This window comes from Phascolarctos cinereus, unplaced genomic scaffold (genome assembly GCF_003287225.1).
Source record: "Phascolarctos cinereus isolate Bilbo 61053 unplaced genomic scaffold, phaCin_HiC Scaffold_81;HRSCAF=619, whole genome shotgun sequence".
Classification (NCBI taxonomy): Eukaryota; Metazoa; Chordata; class Mammalia; order Diprotodontia; family Phascolarctidae; genus Phascolarctos; species Phascolarctos cinereus.
The window spans coordinates 2,214-19,090 of record NW_027556202.1 but is presented as its reverse complement, the minus strand read 5'-3'; the positions used below and the strand labels follow the sequence as shown (position 1 = coordinate 19,090).

The 16,877-nt window shown below is 37.6% G+C and overlaps 1 protein-coding gene across 1 annotated transcript in view; it reads left to right on the top strand.

Annotated features, from left to right (window-relative positions):
• LOC110204065 (sodium-coupled monocarboxylate transporter 1-like) overlaps nt 1–16,603 on the top strand; it is a 34,548-nt gene extending 17,945 nt beyond the window's left edge. The window contains exons 2-6 of the mRNA XM_020980416.1: nt 871–936; nt 2,338–2,389; nt 4,052–4,119; nt 11,061–11,215; nt 16,459–16,603. Coding sequence (XP_020836075.1) covers nt 871–936; nt 2,338–2,389; nt 4,052–4,119; nt 11,061–11,215; nt 16,459–16,603 — 486 coding nt within the window. The remainder of the gene's footprint in view (nt 1–870; nt 937–2,337; nt 2,390–4,051; nt 4,120–11,060; nt 11,216–16,458) is intronic.
• Nucleotides 16,604–16,877: the final 274 nt, after the last annotated feature.

Sequence of the window (16,877 nt, the reverse complement as noted above, 5' to 3'; positions counted from 1 at the left end):
AGATAAATGCAGAATATGGAAGGTAATCTCTGAGAAAAGGCATATTAGCAGGAATGGGTGTATACCTGGAGAGGCGTCTTGCTGAAGGTGGGATTTGAGCAGTCATTCAGAAAATTAAGGAAACAGAGGTGGAAGTGAGGAAGGAGAGCTTTCTGGACCTGGAGGATAGCAGTGAAAAGGTTTGGAGTCCGGATGTGGTGTGTGAGGGATAAAAGCTTGATTGTGGAGGGGAGCAAGTGTTGTAATGAGACCGATAGGGCAGTGTGATGACGGGCTTTGCAAGCTAGATAGACGACTTTGACTTTTTTGACTTGATCCTGGAAGTAATAGGAAGCCACTGCAGTTTTTTGAGTAGGGTAGTGACATGGTCAGACTTGCTTTTGGAAAATTAACTTGTTAGTTAGGAAGTGTCTGGGTTGAATTGGGAACCCAGTATTTGACTTTCTCTAGAATGTATCTTTCTCCCTTTCTACTTATTTTGACTTCTGTTGCTCAGTGCTTTGATCATTGACTTTCTAGTACACAGTCTGACACCGAAGAAGTTGTGGTGATTGGGAAAACAAAGACCTAGAATTCACAAAACCCTGTGCTGGATCAAGACCCTTACCTACCCTGTAGCCCCTCACAAAGTGAAATTGACCTGTTCGAGACCCTGTAGTGGAGGGCATCCCTTCGATGAATTTCTTCAGTTTAACCACTTTTACATAGTCACGGCAACATGATGATTTGCCTTGTTTAAATCTGTAGAGGGATGCTTAGGACTTTACTTAGAACTTGTTACTTGTAGAAAGAAAAAGATGTGCTCAATATTTTGGAAAACTTTTTCCTTTCATATTGCTAATAAAGAATCACTATTTTGTTTATTTGCAGTACCTGGAACTTCGATTTAATAAACAAGTTCGTCTTGTTGGAACAGTTCTCTTTATTGTTCAGATGGTAAGTAATTTAACAAGTTCTCTCCTTTGTAATCTGGAGTACTTTAAAACTTATTTGTGTATAAATAAATTTCTCAATAAATTAGAATGCATTTGAAAATAGAAAGAACCTATCATTAGATAGGAGAAGGAGCTTGAAACATTAAACATAATGAACAGTGAAATAAATTTTATAATTTTGGAGAATTCATTTGAATATACAGCATCCACTTAGAGAGGAAGCCTTATTTTAGGAAAGATTACTGATGCAGGAAGGTAGCCAGGAGGATGAAAGAGGAACTGTGCAGTATGGGAATTGATTGAAGGGTTGGCAGTGAGTTAATCTAGAGAAGACTTGGGAGTAACATTACAATTGTCCTTAATTTTTTGCAGGGCTGTCTTGTGGAAAAGGGATTAGTCTTGTTCTGCTTTACCCTAGAGGGTGGAACGAGGTGGTGAGGGTTGAAGTTGCAGAGACATGGTATGACAGTATGAGGACGTTGTCTTCATGTGAAGAAATTTTTTCTGATGATTGGGCGGTCTTAAAGTGGAATGAGGTTCCTGGGGGACATGTCAAGGATTCCTTATCACAGAACGTCTTAATTTCTTAGAGTGTCACAAAAGGGGATATCTTTTCAAGTGTGGGTGGGATGAGATCACATCCTGGATCCCTTTCAACACTTAGATTTTGATAATTTAGATCAGATAATTCTTAAAAACAGTTCATTACTACTTCTTTTGCCAAAGAAGTATACAAACCAAAAGTCTTATTCTTTTTTTAAAAAAAATACATTTATTGAGAAGACCTTTTAGGAATTTTAACTTTGAAGCAAGAAGGAAAGAACTTACTATATTGTAATTTAACCAGTCTAGAGCTGTATCCTCTAAACTACTTTAAAGACATAGAGGAAAGAAAAGTCTTTAACACAGATTTTAAATATAAGAGCAACTCATCTTACTTCAGCTCATCTGATGACTTTAAAAGAAAGATTAGATTTTGATAATAGCTAGCATTTATAAAGCACTTTAAAGTTTGCAGAGCTCTTTATAGACCTCATTTGATTTTCCAAGTAGATCTGTGGAGTAGCTGTTATTATTATCTTCATTTTGTAGACGAGGAAACTGAGGCTGAGAGGTTTAAATGATTTGTCCTGTGTTGCACAACTACCGGGTGATCTGAAGTAAGAGTCAGGTCTTCCTGACTCCACGGGCAGTACTCTGGCCACTGTGCCACTTAGCTGCCAATTTGAAATATAATTTGAACTATCACAACAAACTCGGTAGGGTCAGGAGGCTACTGTTTCAAAATAATTGTTCCAAAGTGTGTATTTCAGGAAAGCATATAAATATGTCCGATAATCTTTTATGCCTCTTAGAGATACTGTTTGATTGTCAGTGTTCCTTATTTGGTTTCTTCTTTTAGATACTGTACATTGGAATTGTTATTTATGCTCCTGCTCTTGCTTTGAATCAAGGTAAGCTTAAAATAATAGCCATTATTTTAAATTATGAATTTATAGTTAATTTTCCAGTGAATTTAAATGACTGGATCACTTAGTGAAGTTAAGCGACAAATTTATGACTTATAAAAATAAGCCACTTAAGTTATATTTGATATTTGTATCCAATATACATTTCTTTTTGATTTAGTCTTCGTCCTTGGATTTCTTTTTCTGCTTCTGTCTGACAAAGACCAAACTCTTGGCCTTTTCTTTTAGTCACAAATTTTGAACTCTGGGGTGCAGTAGTTACAACAGGGATTGTCTGTACTTTCTACTGCTCATTGGTAGCAGTTTATTCAGTATCAGCTCTACTTGTTGAGTTAAATAGTCTGCATGTCTAATCTGAAAGGGAAGATTTCATTTTCTTAAATAAGTTCTAGTCAAACACTCTATTCTAGGGCCTTCTCTCTTTGTATAGTTTCTTTTTGTAACCTCACCAATTCATGTGCTTTTAACTATCATCTCTAGGCAGATGATATTCGCATGATTTATTTATATTGGTAGATTGGAATTACAGATATAATAATGTAAACTGTTTTCTTTAATAGTGATATCTTACACTGAAAAGATCTTTTCCATTTTTAAAAGCGCTGTATCTCATTTGTTCTTCAAGGTTATTTTGTGAATGCAGTGTGAACAGGTATTATGCTTATTTAAATGATGAGGGTGTTGAGACTAAGTGACTAGCCTAGGGATGCACAGTGTCATAGCTAGTGATATAGCTGGGACTAGAACACAATCGCTAGACTCCTCCCAATTTTTTTGTTTGTGGCATTCTAACATATGTTTCATGGAAAATATTATTTGTTAGTTCATATATATTTTCAATTTGGATGCCAATGCTTTAATCATTGTTTTGTAGCAGATTTGAAGCAGTTGGCTTTTTGTATAATGACACTCATACTGGTAAGTTCCTTAGAGTGATAGCCAAAGCAAATATGTCTCATGTCTCTCCGTATTTTTGTAGTTGTTTAAAAGTTCTAAATTATTTCAAACTTATTTGACACTGAAGTGTGCAATTTAAATTCTGATAGGGTTGTAGAAGATGTGACTTTGAGTTCTTGAAGATTATATCAGTGGAACACAAACCACAAACCTGTCCTACCAAGTTGGAAAGGTTTCATTGTCTACTTGAGGGCTACCCTACCTGACTCTGGAGAGGATTATCCTAGAGGGTTGGCTGGTTACAGCAACTCAGGAAACTTCCTGCTTAGAAGTTGGTCCTTGAAATAGCAGTATATTTCTTTTTTTAAAAAATTTTTATTTGGTATTTTATTTTTCCCCAGTTACATGTAAAAAACAATTTTTAACATTCATTTTTAAAACTGAGTTCTAAATTCTCTCCCTTCCTCCTTCTCTACCCCCACTCCCCCGTTGAGAAGGTAAACAATTGGATATAGGTTATACATGTGTAGTTATGCAAAACACTTCTATAATAATATCAGTATATTTCAAATGTAAATTATCTTTGTTCATATTTTAGGATGTAGTTTGAAATAAATGATAAGAATGTTTTAAAAGCTTGAAAGTCACCAAATAAAATACATGAAAGCTATAAAAACTTTTCAACATTTGAAGCATTAGGAAAGTTAGTCTAAAATTCATGTTTTACAGTTTTTTATGTTTTCTTTTTAGTCACAGGTTTTGAACTCTGGGGTGCAGTAGTTACAACAGGGATTGTCTGTACTTTCTACTGCTCATTGGTATGTTGTTTATTTCAATATCAGCTCTACTTGTTGAGTTAAATAGTCTGCATATCTAATCTGAAAGGGAAGATTCAGTTTTCTTAAAATAAGTTCTAGTCCAACACTCTATTTTAGGGCCTTCTACTCTTTGTGTAGTTTCTCTTTCTTTGTAACCTCGTCAACTTCCATGGTTTTAACTAACATCTCTGGGCTGATGATATTCACAGATCTGTCTGTCCAGCCCCATTCTTTCTCCCAGACTTGAGCCCTACGTTACCAGTTGCTTATTGGATATTTCAACTGCATGTCTCAGAGAAATCTTAAGTTTAACATATCTAAAATGTAGTTCATTGTCTTTCCCCTGTATTAATACGATTTAGTGAGGTTCGGATTCGCTCCTATAAATGACACTCTCCAATGCACCAGAAAATAATAAGAAATAGATAATTTATTTAGAAGAAGCAAGGCACAGATAGTTTGAATTTGCATAGAAAGCATATAACAATAAGAACAATCAATAACATAGCACCGATCAAGAGAGTCGGTAATGGAAGAGAATACATCACCAATTCAAGGGAACCTCCAAAGTCAATCAGCGGCTGGGAGCCCCGTTGCAGCCCGTACAAACTTGAATTGTGTAAAGATTTTCCCGGGCGAAGTGTCCTTCCCGCGGGTGAAGCTCAGCGGGCTTACAGGACGCAGTTTTTTTATTGTTCTAAACAAAGAAGGCTTGGGGCCAAGAAGTCCTTTTTGACGCATGCGCTATTCATGGTTTGTTCAATACACATCTGGCCTTAGCCACGCTCCCATCCGCCTGAGGCTTGGTATTTTGTTTTTTAATAACATCATGTCTCACAAGGAGGGGAGCCAACCCTCCATGTCAACGTGACCTAGGAATGGCTTGTTCCTGGAATGCTAAGCCAAGAACACTCAGGAGTTACGGAACGGTCATGGCTGGGATTTGAACTGAACCTATTTATTTGAGTGATCTTATTAATTTAAAGGGGAATTTCCAATTTCCATTTCACCCCTAAGCCTTCTCCTCTTCCAAACTTCTCTAGATCATTTGAGGGCACCATAGTTCCAGTGTCTCAGGTTTGTAATCTTGGCATTATCCTATATTGCTCACTTTCCTTCATCCCACATAGCTGATAAATTACTAAGTCTTACCCTTTTTGCATTCACAGCATGTCTCACTTCTAGTGCTTTCTCTCTAACCACAAAGCTGTCTTCCTAGTTCAGGCCTTTCATCACCGTTTGCTTAAATTATTTCAGTAGCGTCTTAAAGCCTGCTTCAGGCCTCTCCTCGCTCCAGTCTTTTCCATTATAAAGTATGATAGGCACTTAAATAATTGTTGGTTTGATTGATTGATGAAGGCAACGGCATAGGCATGGAGGAACACTCGGTAGATTATCAGAGCAAAGATTTAGAACTGAAGAGATCTTAGTGTTCATTTAGTCCAACGACCTAATTTTATAGATGAGGTCAAGTGACTTGCTTAGTCATAAAGGGTAGTGTGTAGCAGAGCTAGAATTTCAACCCAGGTCCTCCAATTTGAAATTTGGTGCTCTGTCCACTGTCCCATGATGCTTCCCCTTAAGTGAGATGTTTATATACAGGTAGGAAAATAGCTGCTTTTCTAATAGACAGATAAAGTAACCCTACAGAAGTGTCTGTTACCTTAGTGTTGTCCCTGGATTTGGAACCAAAATGACTGACTTAGTTTGGAGAATGGAGGAGCTAATCAGATTCAGTAAAATTCAGGAAACATTTGTTAATGCTTACATGTGCAAGTTACTGTTTTGGGTGCTGGGGACATTTAGGCAAATGAAAGTCTTGGCACTAAAGAGCTTCCTAGGGGAATATTGCACGCGCTCTCTCTCTCTCTCTTCTCTCTCTCTCTCTCTCTCTCTCTCTCTCTCTCTCTCTCTCTCTCTCTCTCTCTCTCTCTCTCTCTCTCTCTCTCTGCCTCTCTGTCTCACTCTCTCACTCTCTCCTTCTCATTCTCTCACATACACACACACAGAAGTAAATACAGTTTAATTTGAGGACAAACCACTGGAGAGAATCAGAGGAAGCTTCATGGAGGTGGGTGGCATATGAGCTATATTGAAGATAGAACTTGAGAAGCAGAATAAAAGATATTGGGATTGGCTTTTGCAAATGCTTGAGTAGGAATTGAATGTCAAATTTGAAAAACAGCTAATAATTTCATTTGACATAAAGGGATATATTGTGAATTAAGACTAGTTGAAGTGATAAGAAATTTGTGGTAAGGTAAGTTAGAACTGAATTGCAGAGGGCTTAACTGCCAGGCTGAGGAATTGATGTTTTGTCCAAGAGAATAGAGGAAGCCACTGAAGGTTTCTGAGTAGTAGAATAGTGACAAGGTCAGACTTATATGTTCAGAATTTTATTTTGGCAGCTGTGTAAATGATAGATTGCTGAAGGGAGACACTGAAACCAGAGCAAACAGTTAGGAGTGTTTTCCAGTAATTAAAGCAAAAGGCAATGGTCAAATCAGGATGATAGCATGTATGGAAAAAGAGAAATGGATTCTGTGGAAGTAGAATCCAAGGATTTGACAACTAATTGGATGTGGGAGGGAGAGGGAAGCATCTTGGATTATTCCCAGGTTATAAATTTAGGTAAATTAGAGGATTCTTCTGCCTTTAACATAAAAAGGTATTCAGAGGATGAATAGTTCTACTGTGAAGGTAATGAATTCCTTTTTGTTAAGTTTGTGGTATTGGTAGGATTTCTAGGTTGAGCTATCCAACAAACAGTTGACGATGTTCTATTAGAGTTTAAGAGAGATTTGAACTAATAAAATAATTGTGTAGTGATTATAGTTGACTTCATGGGAATAGAGAAATATCGCCTCAGGAGAGAATATAGAGAGATTACAGAGAAGCATTAGGACAGAGCTTGATGTGACAATATATGCTTAAGGTACTAAACATAAATAACATGATCAGAAAACTGTGAAGGAGTGGGGCCAGGCAGGTAGATGGAACAGTCCTGGAAGCCTAGTCAAGGAAAAGTATCCATGAAGGGGTGATCAGAGGTGTCAGAAACAACATAAAAGTTAAGGAGGCTGAAGACTGAGAAAATAATATTAGAAAATTAGAAAATAATATCATGCAAAAAGGTCCTGGGTGATATTGGAGTGGGTAGTAGTAATAGACTGGTCAGAAGCCACAGTAAAAGGAGCTTTATGAATGGTTTTGAAATAGAGGTAGCAAATGTAGATTATCTTTGTAGGGGTTTAGTAGTGGAAGAGAAGAGACATAAAAGACAAAAGTTTGGGGAGCTAGCAAGGTGAGTATTTTTGTCTTTTTTAAGGATAGGAGAGACCTGAGCTATGGTAATAGGCAGAAAGGAAGGGGTTCAGTAGATAGGAAGAAATTTAAAATTGAGAGGAAATGATTGATGGTGCATTCTGCTGAAGAAGAAGAAGGGACATGAGAATAAGAATAGAAATAAGGAATATAGGATCATAGGAATATAGATTTAGAGCTGGAAGGGCCATTAAAGGACGTTGAGTCCATCCCCATCATTTCACAAAAGAGAAGACTAAGGTCCATGGAAGTTAAATGACTTGCCCAGGGCTGCACAGCAGTCTAAGTATCTTATCCTTTGAAAGAAAATGGCCAATGTCATCCTCCAAATGGTTCTCTAAAATACATTTACAATATTTTCAGTATTTTTAAGCAAGAAATTAGTGGTTCGTTCATTTACTCATTCAATAAACATTCAGTACCTATTATGATTTAAAAACTGTGAAAGATAGATGGATAAGTAAAGTGAAATTCAGCTTGCAATTTGCTTTATAATATAATAGATGAAATATTTAATATATATTAAGAACTATAAAACACAATAGTATATGGTATATGAATGAAGGTTAGACAGATATTCTTTGAAAAAATTTTTTTCAAAAATATTTTGGTAACTCAGAATATTTGCTTTCCTTTTTAATTGTATGTGTTTTGTTTTGTGCATTTAAAAACATTCTGAGAAGGGGTCCATAGGCTTTGCCAAAATGTTAAAGAGGGGCCCAGTGTTCTGCACATCTTGCTTCAGATTACAAATTGCAGAGAAGGTACAGACCTTGTATTGCCAGATTGGGTCTTCTCATCTGGGAGTTTATGTAGATCAGTAAAGTAACAGGTCCAGCCTTTCTCTAGATTTCTGTGCATGAGGTGTTATGAAGGTTCATAGGAGTGAGAGTTCAACTCTAGCTGAAAAGGTAGGGGAAACTTTATGGGGGTATTTAAGCCAAACCTATACTTGGAGAGGAAGTGGAATTCTCCTGGGTCTTGAGATGAACATTTCTTCTATTTGCCTTTATGGTCATGTTTGTACCATTCTATTTGGGATTTGAATAACATTGTTAGAAGGTATTTTTTAATATTAAAATTTATTTTATTTTACATTTTTTTTGTTAAGAATTTATTTTCTTCCCCATCCCTTACCCACCACTAAAAAAAAGAAAAGCAAAACTTTGTAGCAAATATAAGTAAACAAGTTCTCACCTTGGCTTGTATCTTGAGTCCAGTCATCTCTCTAAGCATATGTTTAAAGAAGGGGGGAAGGTAAAGGAAGAAACGTTTTTTGAAGTGCCTGTGTGCCAGGTACTGCACTAAGTGATTTACAGGTATTATCTAATTTGATCCTTACAACAACCCTGCGAGTTACATATTATTCTTATTTTATAGTTGAGGGTGCTGAGCAAATGTCAGCTTTCCCTGGCACATAGAGAAAGCATAAAAGATGCCTGGAGGACTAATCTAAAAATTGTTTCCACTCCACAGAATGATTAGGGCTATCCTTGTTCGTTGTATTCATGCTATGTCTTCAGCATATGTTTAAGAATTTTCTCTGGTAGGTGTCTGAAGTCGAGGACTTAGGAAAGAAATAGAACAGATGTTGAAATTGGAAGCCACTGTAGAACTTAGACATGGCCCACTTTTCAAATGTATATTTCCTAATCCTGCAGTTAGCACTTTCAGTTGGTAGCATCTTCTTTCTGGTACGTATCATTACCAAGACATACCAAGAGAAAGCAGATACTTGAGAGCTTAGTGCTTGTGTGACGGGCTGCAGACAAGCACGACTTAGGTTCCTGGCAGGCCTTTGAACTGTGCTGTGTCTCTAGGTGTTCTGTGATTTTTACGAGTGAGAAGAACCTGCTAATTATCTGGAGCTGAGTGCCATCTTAAATTATTTCATGTCATTTTATGATGAATTTATTCTTTTTTATTCCCTTGCTGAATTACAATCAGTATCTAGTGGGGTAAGAGGATTTGTATTTCTCCTCCTGTTCACAGAAAGTAGTCTGATAGTAGCGATGAGGTATTATTAGATTAATTATGTGCCAACATGGCCTCTTTGTGTGGAGTTCTTGCTGATAAAATTAGAAAGGGAGCTTGGCATTGGCTGACTGAAGATTAACTATGTCTCCTGGTGGCTTTTAAAAAGTTTCACCTGCTAGCTCAGGAAAAACTGAGATATCTGTTTGTTCAGTACCAGAGGTATGAGTTGCGTTGGCCATATATGTTCCTGACTTCTATGCCTTATAACTAGTGTATTCTAAATTTTTGCCTATTCTTCACACAGACACTTGGTGTTTATGGGTCAGTTGTTTTTAGTTATCGTTTTTACTACACCATCTTAGTAAATGTCTTTGCTTTGAGTTTATTATGTCTACTGGCTGAGTATTAAAGATAAGCTTATCACTGGGAGCATATAAGCTGTATTTTAGTACAGAAGGGGCCTCATCAGTACAAAACTATATCTTCATGTTCTACTTTAAACATATTTAACAAACTGTTACATAATTTCTTTTTTTCCTAATTTATTATTTATTTTTACTCATTCTTTAAAAAGTTTCTGAAATCGAAATTCTCTCCCAGCTCCTCCCCCATCCTCGCAAAGGCAAGCAATGTAACAGTTATATATGTGAAGCTGTGCAAAACATATTTTTCTGTATTAACCATGTTCCCCCCCAAAAGCAAGAAAAATAAGTGCAAAAAAATTATACTTTAATTTGTGCTCAGAGTTCATCTCTGAAGGTCGGTAGTGTTTTTTATTGTGAGTCTTTTGGAAGTGTTTTGGATCACATTGATAAAAGTAGCTAACTCCTTCACAGTTGATCGTTGTTACAGTATTGCTATTACACTGTACAGTGTTTTTCTGATTCTGTTCACTTTACTCTGCATCAATTGATATAGGTCTTCCCAGGTTTTTCTGAAACCAATCTGCTTGTCATTTCTTAAAACACAATAATATTCCATCATAAACATATTCCACAACTTGTTTGGCTATTCCCCAGTTAATGGGCATCTCCTCAGTTTCCAGTTCTTTGCCACCACAAAAAAGAGCTGTTACAAATGTTTTTGATAAATAGATTCTTTTCCTTTTTCTTTGATCTCATTTGGATACAGACTTAGTAGTGGTATTGCTGGGTCAAAGGGTATGCTTAATTCTATACCTCTTTGGGCATAGTTCCAAATTGTAACATAATTTCTAATAACAAATTTCACTGTCATGAATATTTGAGTTGTAACATGCAAGGAAACCGAATGTAATGTTTTGTGACAATTAACAGTGATGCATTTCATTTAAAGGCTGTTGAACAGAATTATTAGTTATGTAAACTTTTCTTGATACAGAATATCTGTAACCTTTACCCACATGCCAAATTTTACTGAAATCTGCTAAAGCTTAGTGATACTGTGCTCATGTGGAAATGTTTCTTGATTACTGCTTGTTTGCAGGTGACAAGATGAACCACGAATCAAGCTTAAAGTATATTTGGGTAACTTTTACAAGTCAAGTTTTGTTGAAATCAGTCAGTTCCAGTTAGCATAGACACCTAACTTTGCCAGGTACAGAATAAATGTACAAATGAAAATAAACTTTTTAATATTTCACATGCATTATTTCTTTCTAGGGAGGTCTCAAAGCTGTTGTATGGACAGACGTTATCAAAACTTTCATTATGGTGGCAGGATTTTCTTCAATTATCATACAGACTTCACATCTTCAAGGTGGACTTAAAACTATAATAAGACATGCAGAGGAAGGAGGAAGATTAAGATTTTGGGAGTAAGTTGATTTTTTTTCTTTGAATTTCACTTTAATTTCTTTCAATTAAAAGGTTTCATATTAGATGTAAAAAAGTATTAAAAATATTAAATGTTGGAATAATAACAATAGCTAATATTTATATAATTCTTTGAGGTTTAAAAAGGTGAAACAGTGTAAGGTTGTTAGTACAAATGATCTACATTTTACAGATGAGGAAACTGAGGCTCCTTGAGGTGAAGTGATGGCCCTGTGGTCATCTGGCTAGTAAATAGCAAAGTCAAGATTTGAAGGCCAAGTGTCTGACTTTGAGGAGTATAACCAACAAATTCAATTTTAGTGTTGAGATTGCAGGCTTTATGCCTAATGTTCAGTTCAATAAGCATTTTATAAAATCCTGATGCGTAAAAGATACCCTCTTATCTATTCATGAACACTGGCTGTGAAAAGCTTATAATTTAATGCAGGGGGTTGTTAACTTGGAGTCCACAGACTCCCAGGGGTTAGTGAATAGATTTCTGGAAGGCCTGTGAATTTAAATCAGAAAAAATTACATCTTTGTTTTCACTGACCTCTAACTGAAATTTATCATTTCAATTTATTTTATGTACTAGAAACATTATTCTGAGGAGTCCATAGGCTTCACCAGACTGCTGAAGGATGTCTGTGGTAAGGGAGGGGGGGAGGGGAAGGAAAAAAACATTTATTAAATGCTAACTATATGCCTAGACCGTGCTAAGCTCTTTACAGATATCTCATTTGATCCTCACAACAGTCTTGGGAGGTAGGGTGCCATTTTTGTCCTCATTTTACACTTGAGGACACTAAGATGAGCCAGCCTTCTCCGAGTCACCCTGCTAGCAAGTGTGTGAGGCCAGATTTGACTCCGAGCCCAGCTCTCGCCTGCCTCTCCTCGCTACGTCATTTATCCATGACAGAAAGGCTTAGGAACTCCTTATCTGCTGGGAGACAAGCCACGTACACATAGCTTTCATAACTGAATGGAGGGGTGACAGGAGCAGGGAGACCAATCAGCAGGCTGTTTTAGTTGTCCAGGTGTGACGTAATGAGGGCCTATACTGTGACGGGACAGTGTCAGGGAAGAGAAAGGGGCACATATGGGAGATGTTACAAAGGTAGAGAAGTGACAGAACTTTGCAGCTGATTGAGTATAGGGGTTGAGAGAAATAGAGTAGAGGATGGCACCTGGGTTGTGGTGGCTGTGAAGGTAGTGGTGCCCTAAAAACGGCAACAGGGAAGTTAGGATGAAGGGAGGGTTTGGGAGAAAGATAATGAACTCAGTTTTGGACTTGCTGAATTTAAGATCTGTATGGGACATCCTTTTTGAGGTGCCCAGCAGGCACAGGCAAGCCTGGAGATCAGCAGGGAGATTAGAAGCTGGATAAGCAGATTTGAGAATCCTTTGCATAGAGAACATAATTGAATCATAGGAGTTGGTCATATCAGACAGAGCCGCAGATGATACTTAATGGTTAGTAGGTGTGACTTGAATAAAATTCAGCAAAAAAAAAGGAGCGGTTGGATAGAAGAAGAGTGAGGAGGGAATAGTGTCACAAAGGTATCAAGGAGAAGAGGGTGATGGTGTTAGAGGCTCCAGAGGGGTCAAAAAGGATGAGCACTGAGAAAAGGCCATTAAGACCATTGGCAGTTTTGGAGAGAGCAGTTTTAGTTGAATGATGAGGTTGGACACCAGACCTTGGAACTTTAAAAAGACTGTGAGAGCAAGAGAGTGGTAGAGGCATCTCTTGTAGATGGCCTTCTCAGTGAGTTCAGCTGTGACAGAGAGGAGAGGTATGGTATCATAACTAGAGGGGGTGGGATGAGTCAAGGGAAGGTTTTTTGAGAAAGGGAGATAATGATAATGTTTGTAGACAGTGAGATACTGAAGGCTAATGAGACAGAAAGGATGAAAGGGCATTGCTTGTGCTAGGTAGAGGAGTTTGCTATGGTAAGGAGTAGGGGCCTCCCTCTTTGTGTGAGATGGGATGAAGGATGAGATAGAGGGAGAAGGCAGCTGAGTGATAGGGGAGAAGAGGGAGCTCCCTGTGGATGTCCTCAATTTTTTTAGTGAAACATGAGTCAGGTTTCTTATTTGAGAAGGTAAGGGAAAGGGAGGTTTAAGAAGGGGTGAAAAAGTTTGAAAACACTTATTGTGAACTGGAAAGTAAATCAACTAGGGGCTTATAAAGAGATCATATTATTGCATTGAGGGCCCAATTGAGATATATAATATAGATTTGTTGTGCACCTAGTCAGCATGCTTTCATGTTTTTCTCCAGCTTTTTTCAGCAGTAACGTGCATAGGAGTGGATTAAAGGCGGTACATGAGAATAATCCAGGGCTGAGAGTTGGGAGGGGAAGACTGGTGAGAGACAAAGGGCAAATAACTCGGGGGAAGAGAACAGGGTAGAGCTGAACTGGTTCACCAAGGGGTCAGGATGGGGAAGGGTGAAGTGTAGGTCGTGCTGACTAATAGCTTCAGAAAGAAGTGAAGGATGCCTCAAATGGTGGAAGGTGACAATGAGGATGAAGAACTAGGTTAGAGATTGCAGAGCAGAGGGAGAGGTAGAAGATAACAAATTATCAGATAAGGGAATTTCAGAGTTCATGAACGTGGAAATTGTGCATTTGTGGGTGATGGCAAGATCGAGGATAGGATCATCTTATCTCTTTGAGGAACTTAATGGGATGGAGATGTGAGTTGAGTAGCTTCTAGTTAGAGTATTTGAAGTATATGTTGAAGTCTCCCTAGTATAAGGGTTGGTGAGGAGAGAAAGACTGTAAGCCAGGCCCTGAATTCAACGGGAAAGGAATAGTGTCTCTGTCTTTGGTAAATAACAGCCACTGGAATCTTGATTGGGTCATGATTCTAGATTGAATGAACCTCAAAGGAAGAGAGAAGTTCCTGAGTGTTGATAGTAGGGTTGATAGCCTGGAAGTGGCAATGTAGAACAAATATTACAACCCCCACCATGCCTGAATAGTATCAAAGAATATTAGTGAAAGTTCAGGTAGTGCTGGAAAGGGTGGACCCCGGAAGCCATGTCATCAGGATAGAGCCCCAGGTCTCAGTGGAAGTTAGAAGATGGAAGGAGTGGGAAAAGAAAGACCAATAGAGTAGGCCTTTCAGAAAACTCAATGGGAGGGTAGTTCTAGAGTGAGGAGGTGGGTGAAGGAGGATAGAAATAAAGAAGTGGGCAATGGAGGATAGAGAATAGGTTTGTCTCGTGATAGGTTCAGAATAGCTGGGAAGGGGGGAGGGTACTACACGAAGTGGGGGTATGTTAGTTGTCAAGGAAATGAATTCAGGTGGGTTATCCATCCCTAGAGGACACAGTGTAGAAGTAGAACAGGCTATCATCATCTCTAGGGGGCTATGTGTACCAGTGGGGCAGAGTACTAGTAGAAGATGAACAGTGCCTTCTTTTGATACGGATATTGGACCTCAGGGTGGAGCCATCTCAGCGCATCAGGCCCTGTGTAGTTGGGAAATAGGATGGTGCTAAGTTTAGGAGATGGTGCAGACAGTGCAATGGAATGGCTTGGCCAGGTAAGAACCATCACTTCCTTCCTGGGTTGGTCAAGTAACTGCAGTTTGGCTGGATTTTTAGCCAAAAGAAAAACAGTAAGATGGAAAAAACTGGTCACACTTTTGGATCACATGATTTATCCAATGTTGCCCTAGACTCTCTGCAGGATGAATCGTAGAGGTCAAGTTCCTAGACGTAAATTAATAACCTTGTTGATCATAAAGAGTTCACTTAGTGCCTAATGCTTAAGAAGTACTAGTTGACTAAAATTCTTTTGAAAAAGATCCTATTAAAATGACAATCATGATTTAAACATGTACTTTTTAATCCTGCAAATGACACATTTGAAAGAGAAGTAACTCATAATTTCTTCATGGTTGGTGCAATACATATGTAATCAATCATTTGATAAGCAATAATTATGTGGCTCTAACTACTAGATAATCAGCTTTCTTAGTGTTTGGGGGTCCGTGAGTAGAAAACTTTGTATGAGAATCCAGGATTTAAGGAAATTGATCATTTGTTCTCCTCAATAAGAAGTGTATATGTTTCTGTATATGCTTATGTATTCTAAATTGTATTACAGATGCTTTAGAATTGTTGAGGACCTGCGGCTATGTAGGCCAGTCTTGCTCTTCATTCCTCCTACCTTTGTGTTCTTCAGTTGAAGAAACTGAGATCCATAAAGGTTATGTGTTTACCTAGTGTCAGACATTGGCAGACTCAGATTTCAAAACCAGACTCTTTGATTTCAAATCCATTTTCCTTTCTGCTTTGCCACAATACCTGATCATAAATGCCTGGAAAAAAGTGAAAAGTTACATAAACCCCGAAGATGATTGTGTAGAAATTAGGTGTCCTTCCTCTCTTGTCTATGGCATCATTACATTGTCATAGTTGACAGTGTCTGAAGAGTGAATTATGCCTTACTCAGTTAATTTTGTCAGTAGTGGAGATCTTAATTCCCAGACTTTAACTCTCTGTAATGACAAGCCATCAGCTGCTGTGATTTTGTAGAGTCATTGGGTTTAAGTCTGGAAAGAACCTCAGACACTATCTTATGCAACATCCTAATTTTTATATTTAAAGAAACTGAAGCCTTGAGAGAGGCTTCTTACCAGTATTAAGGTGCAGAGCTAGAATTTTTACCCAAGCCTTTCAATTCTTATACTTGGCCACTTTTCTCAAAGAAAGTATCCCTAGGGTTTTCACCTTTTGCCATGCAATTGTCATGATGCACAGTACTTCTCTGTGAATTTGGCAATACACTTCATTGTGTTGTGGCTGTGGGAATTCAACATAGAATCTCTAGAAAAGCCATGTTCTTGTGGGTTATTCTCTGACTGCATACAGGGTCTCTGTTTAGTTAACATTGACATATAAAAGTATGTTGCCATAGCAAGGAGAAGTTGGTGACAGCTTTTAGCTGAGCAGATGGAATTTTTTGGCTTCTATTAGGAATTTCATTATATAGATTTATATAGCTATTCAATCTCAATCACATTTAAGCCTGTTAGTAGTCCATATATTTTTGTCTAGATGATTTAAAACTACAAAAGGGAATACACTCTCACATATGTATACACACACATCTATATATATATACACACACATACATAACTTTTTCTGAGCTTGATTGCAGAATGTTCTGCAGTTATGTTTTGTTTTTGTACCTTTTTGAAATTCCAGTTTTCCTGATTTGTGTTTATGTAGCTTTAATCCTAGCCCTTTGCAGAGACACACTTTCTGGACAATTGCTATAGGTGGGACCTTCACATGGACCGGCATCTATGGTGTCAACCAGTCCCAAGTGCAGAGATATCTAGCCTGTAAAACCAGGTTCCAGGCAAAACTGTAAGTCCACATGCCATATGTTTGTAATTAGTATTTAAATTGTTTGTCTTTGACTAAGCTCTAAAAGAGGATAACATGTAAGAAATAAGGACAATTTTAATTCATTTAAAAAAAGTAATTAGGCTAAATAAATTTGTAGTTATAATACCTTTACTTCATTTGTTTCAGTATGTTTTAAATTGCTACTAGATATTCCTATGAGATGATTTGATTCATGAGTGAGCTTTGAATTTCTGTTAGTTATGTGAAAATTCCATTCCTTTCATGTTAATTTTTTC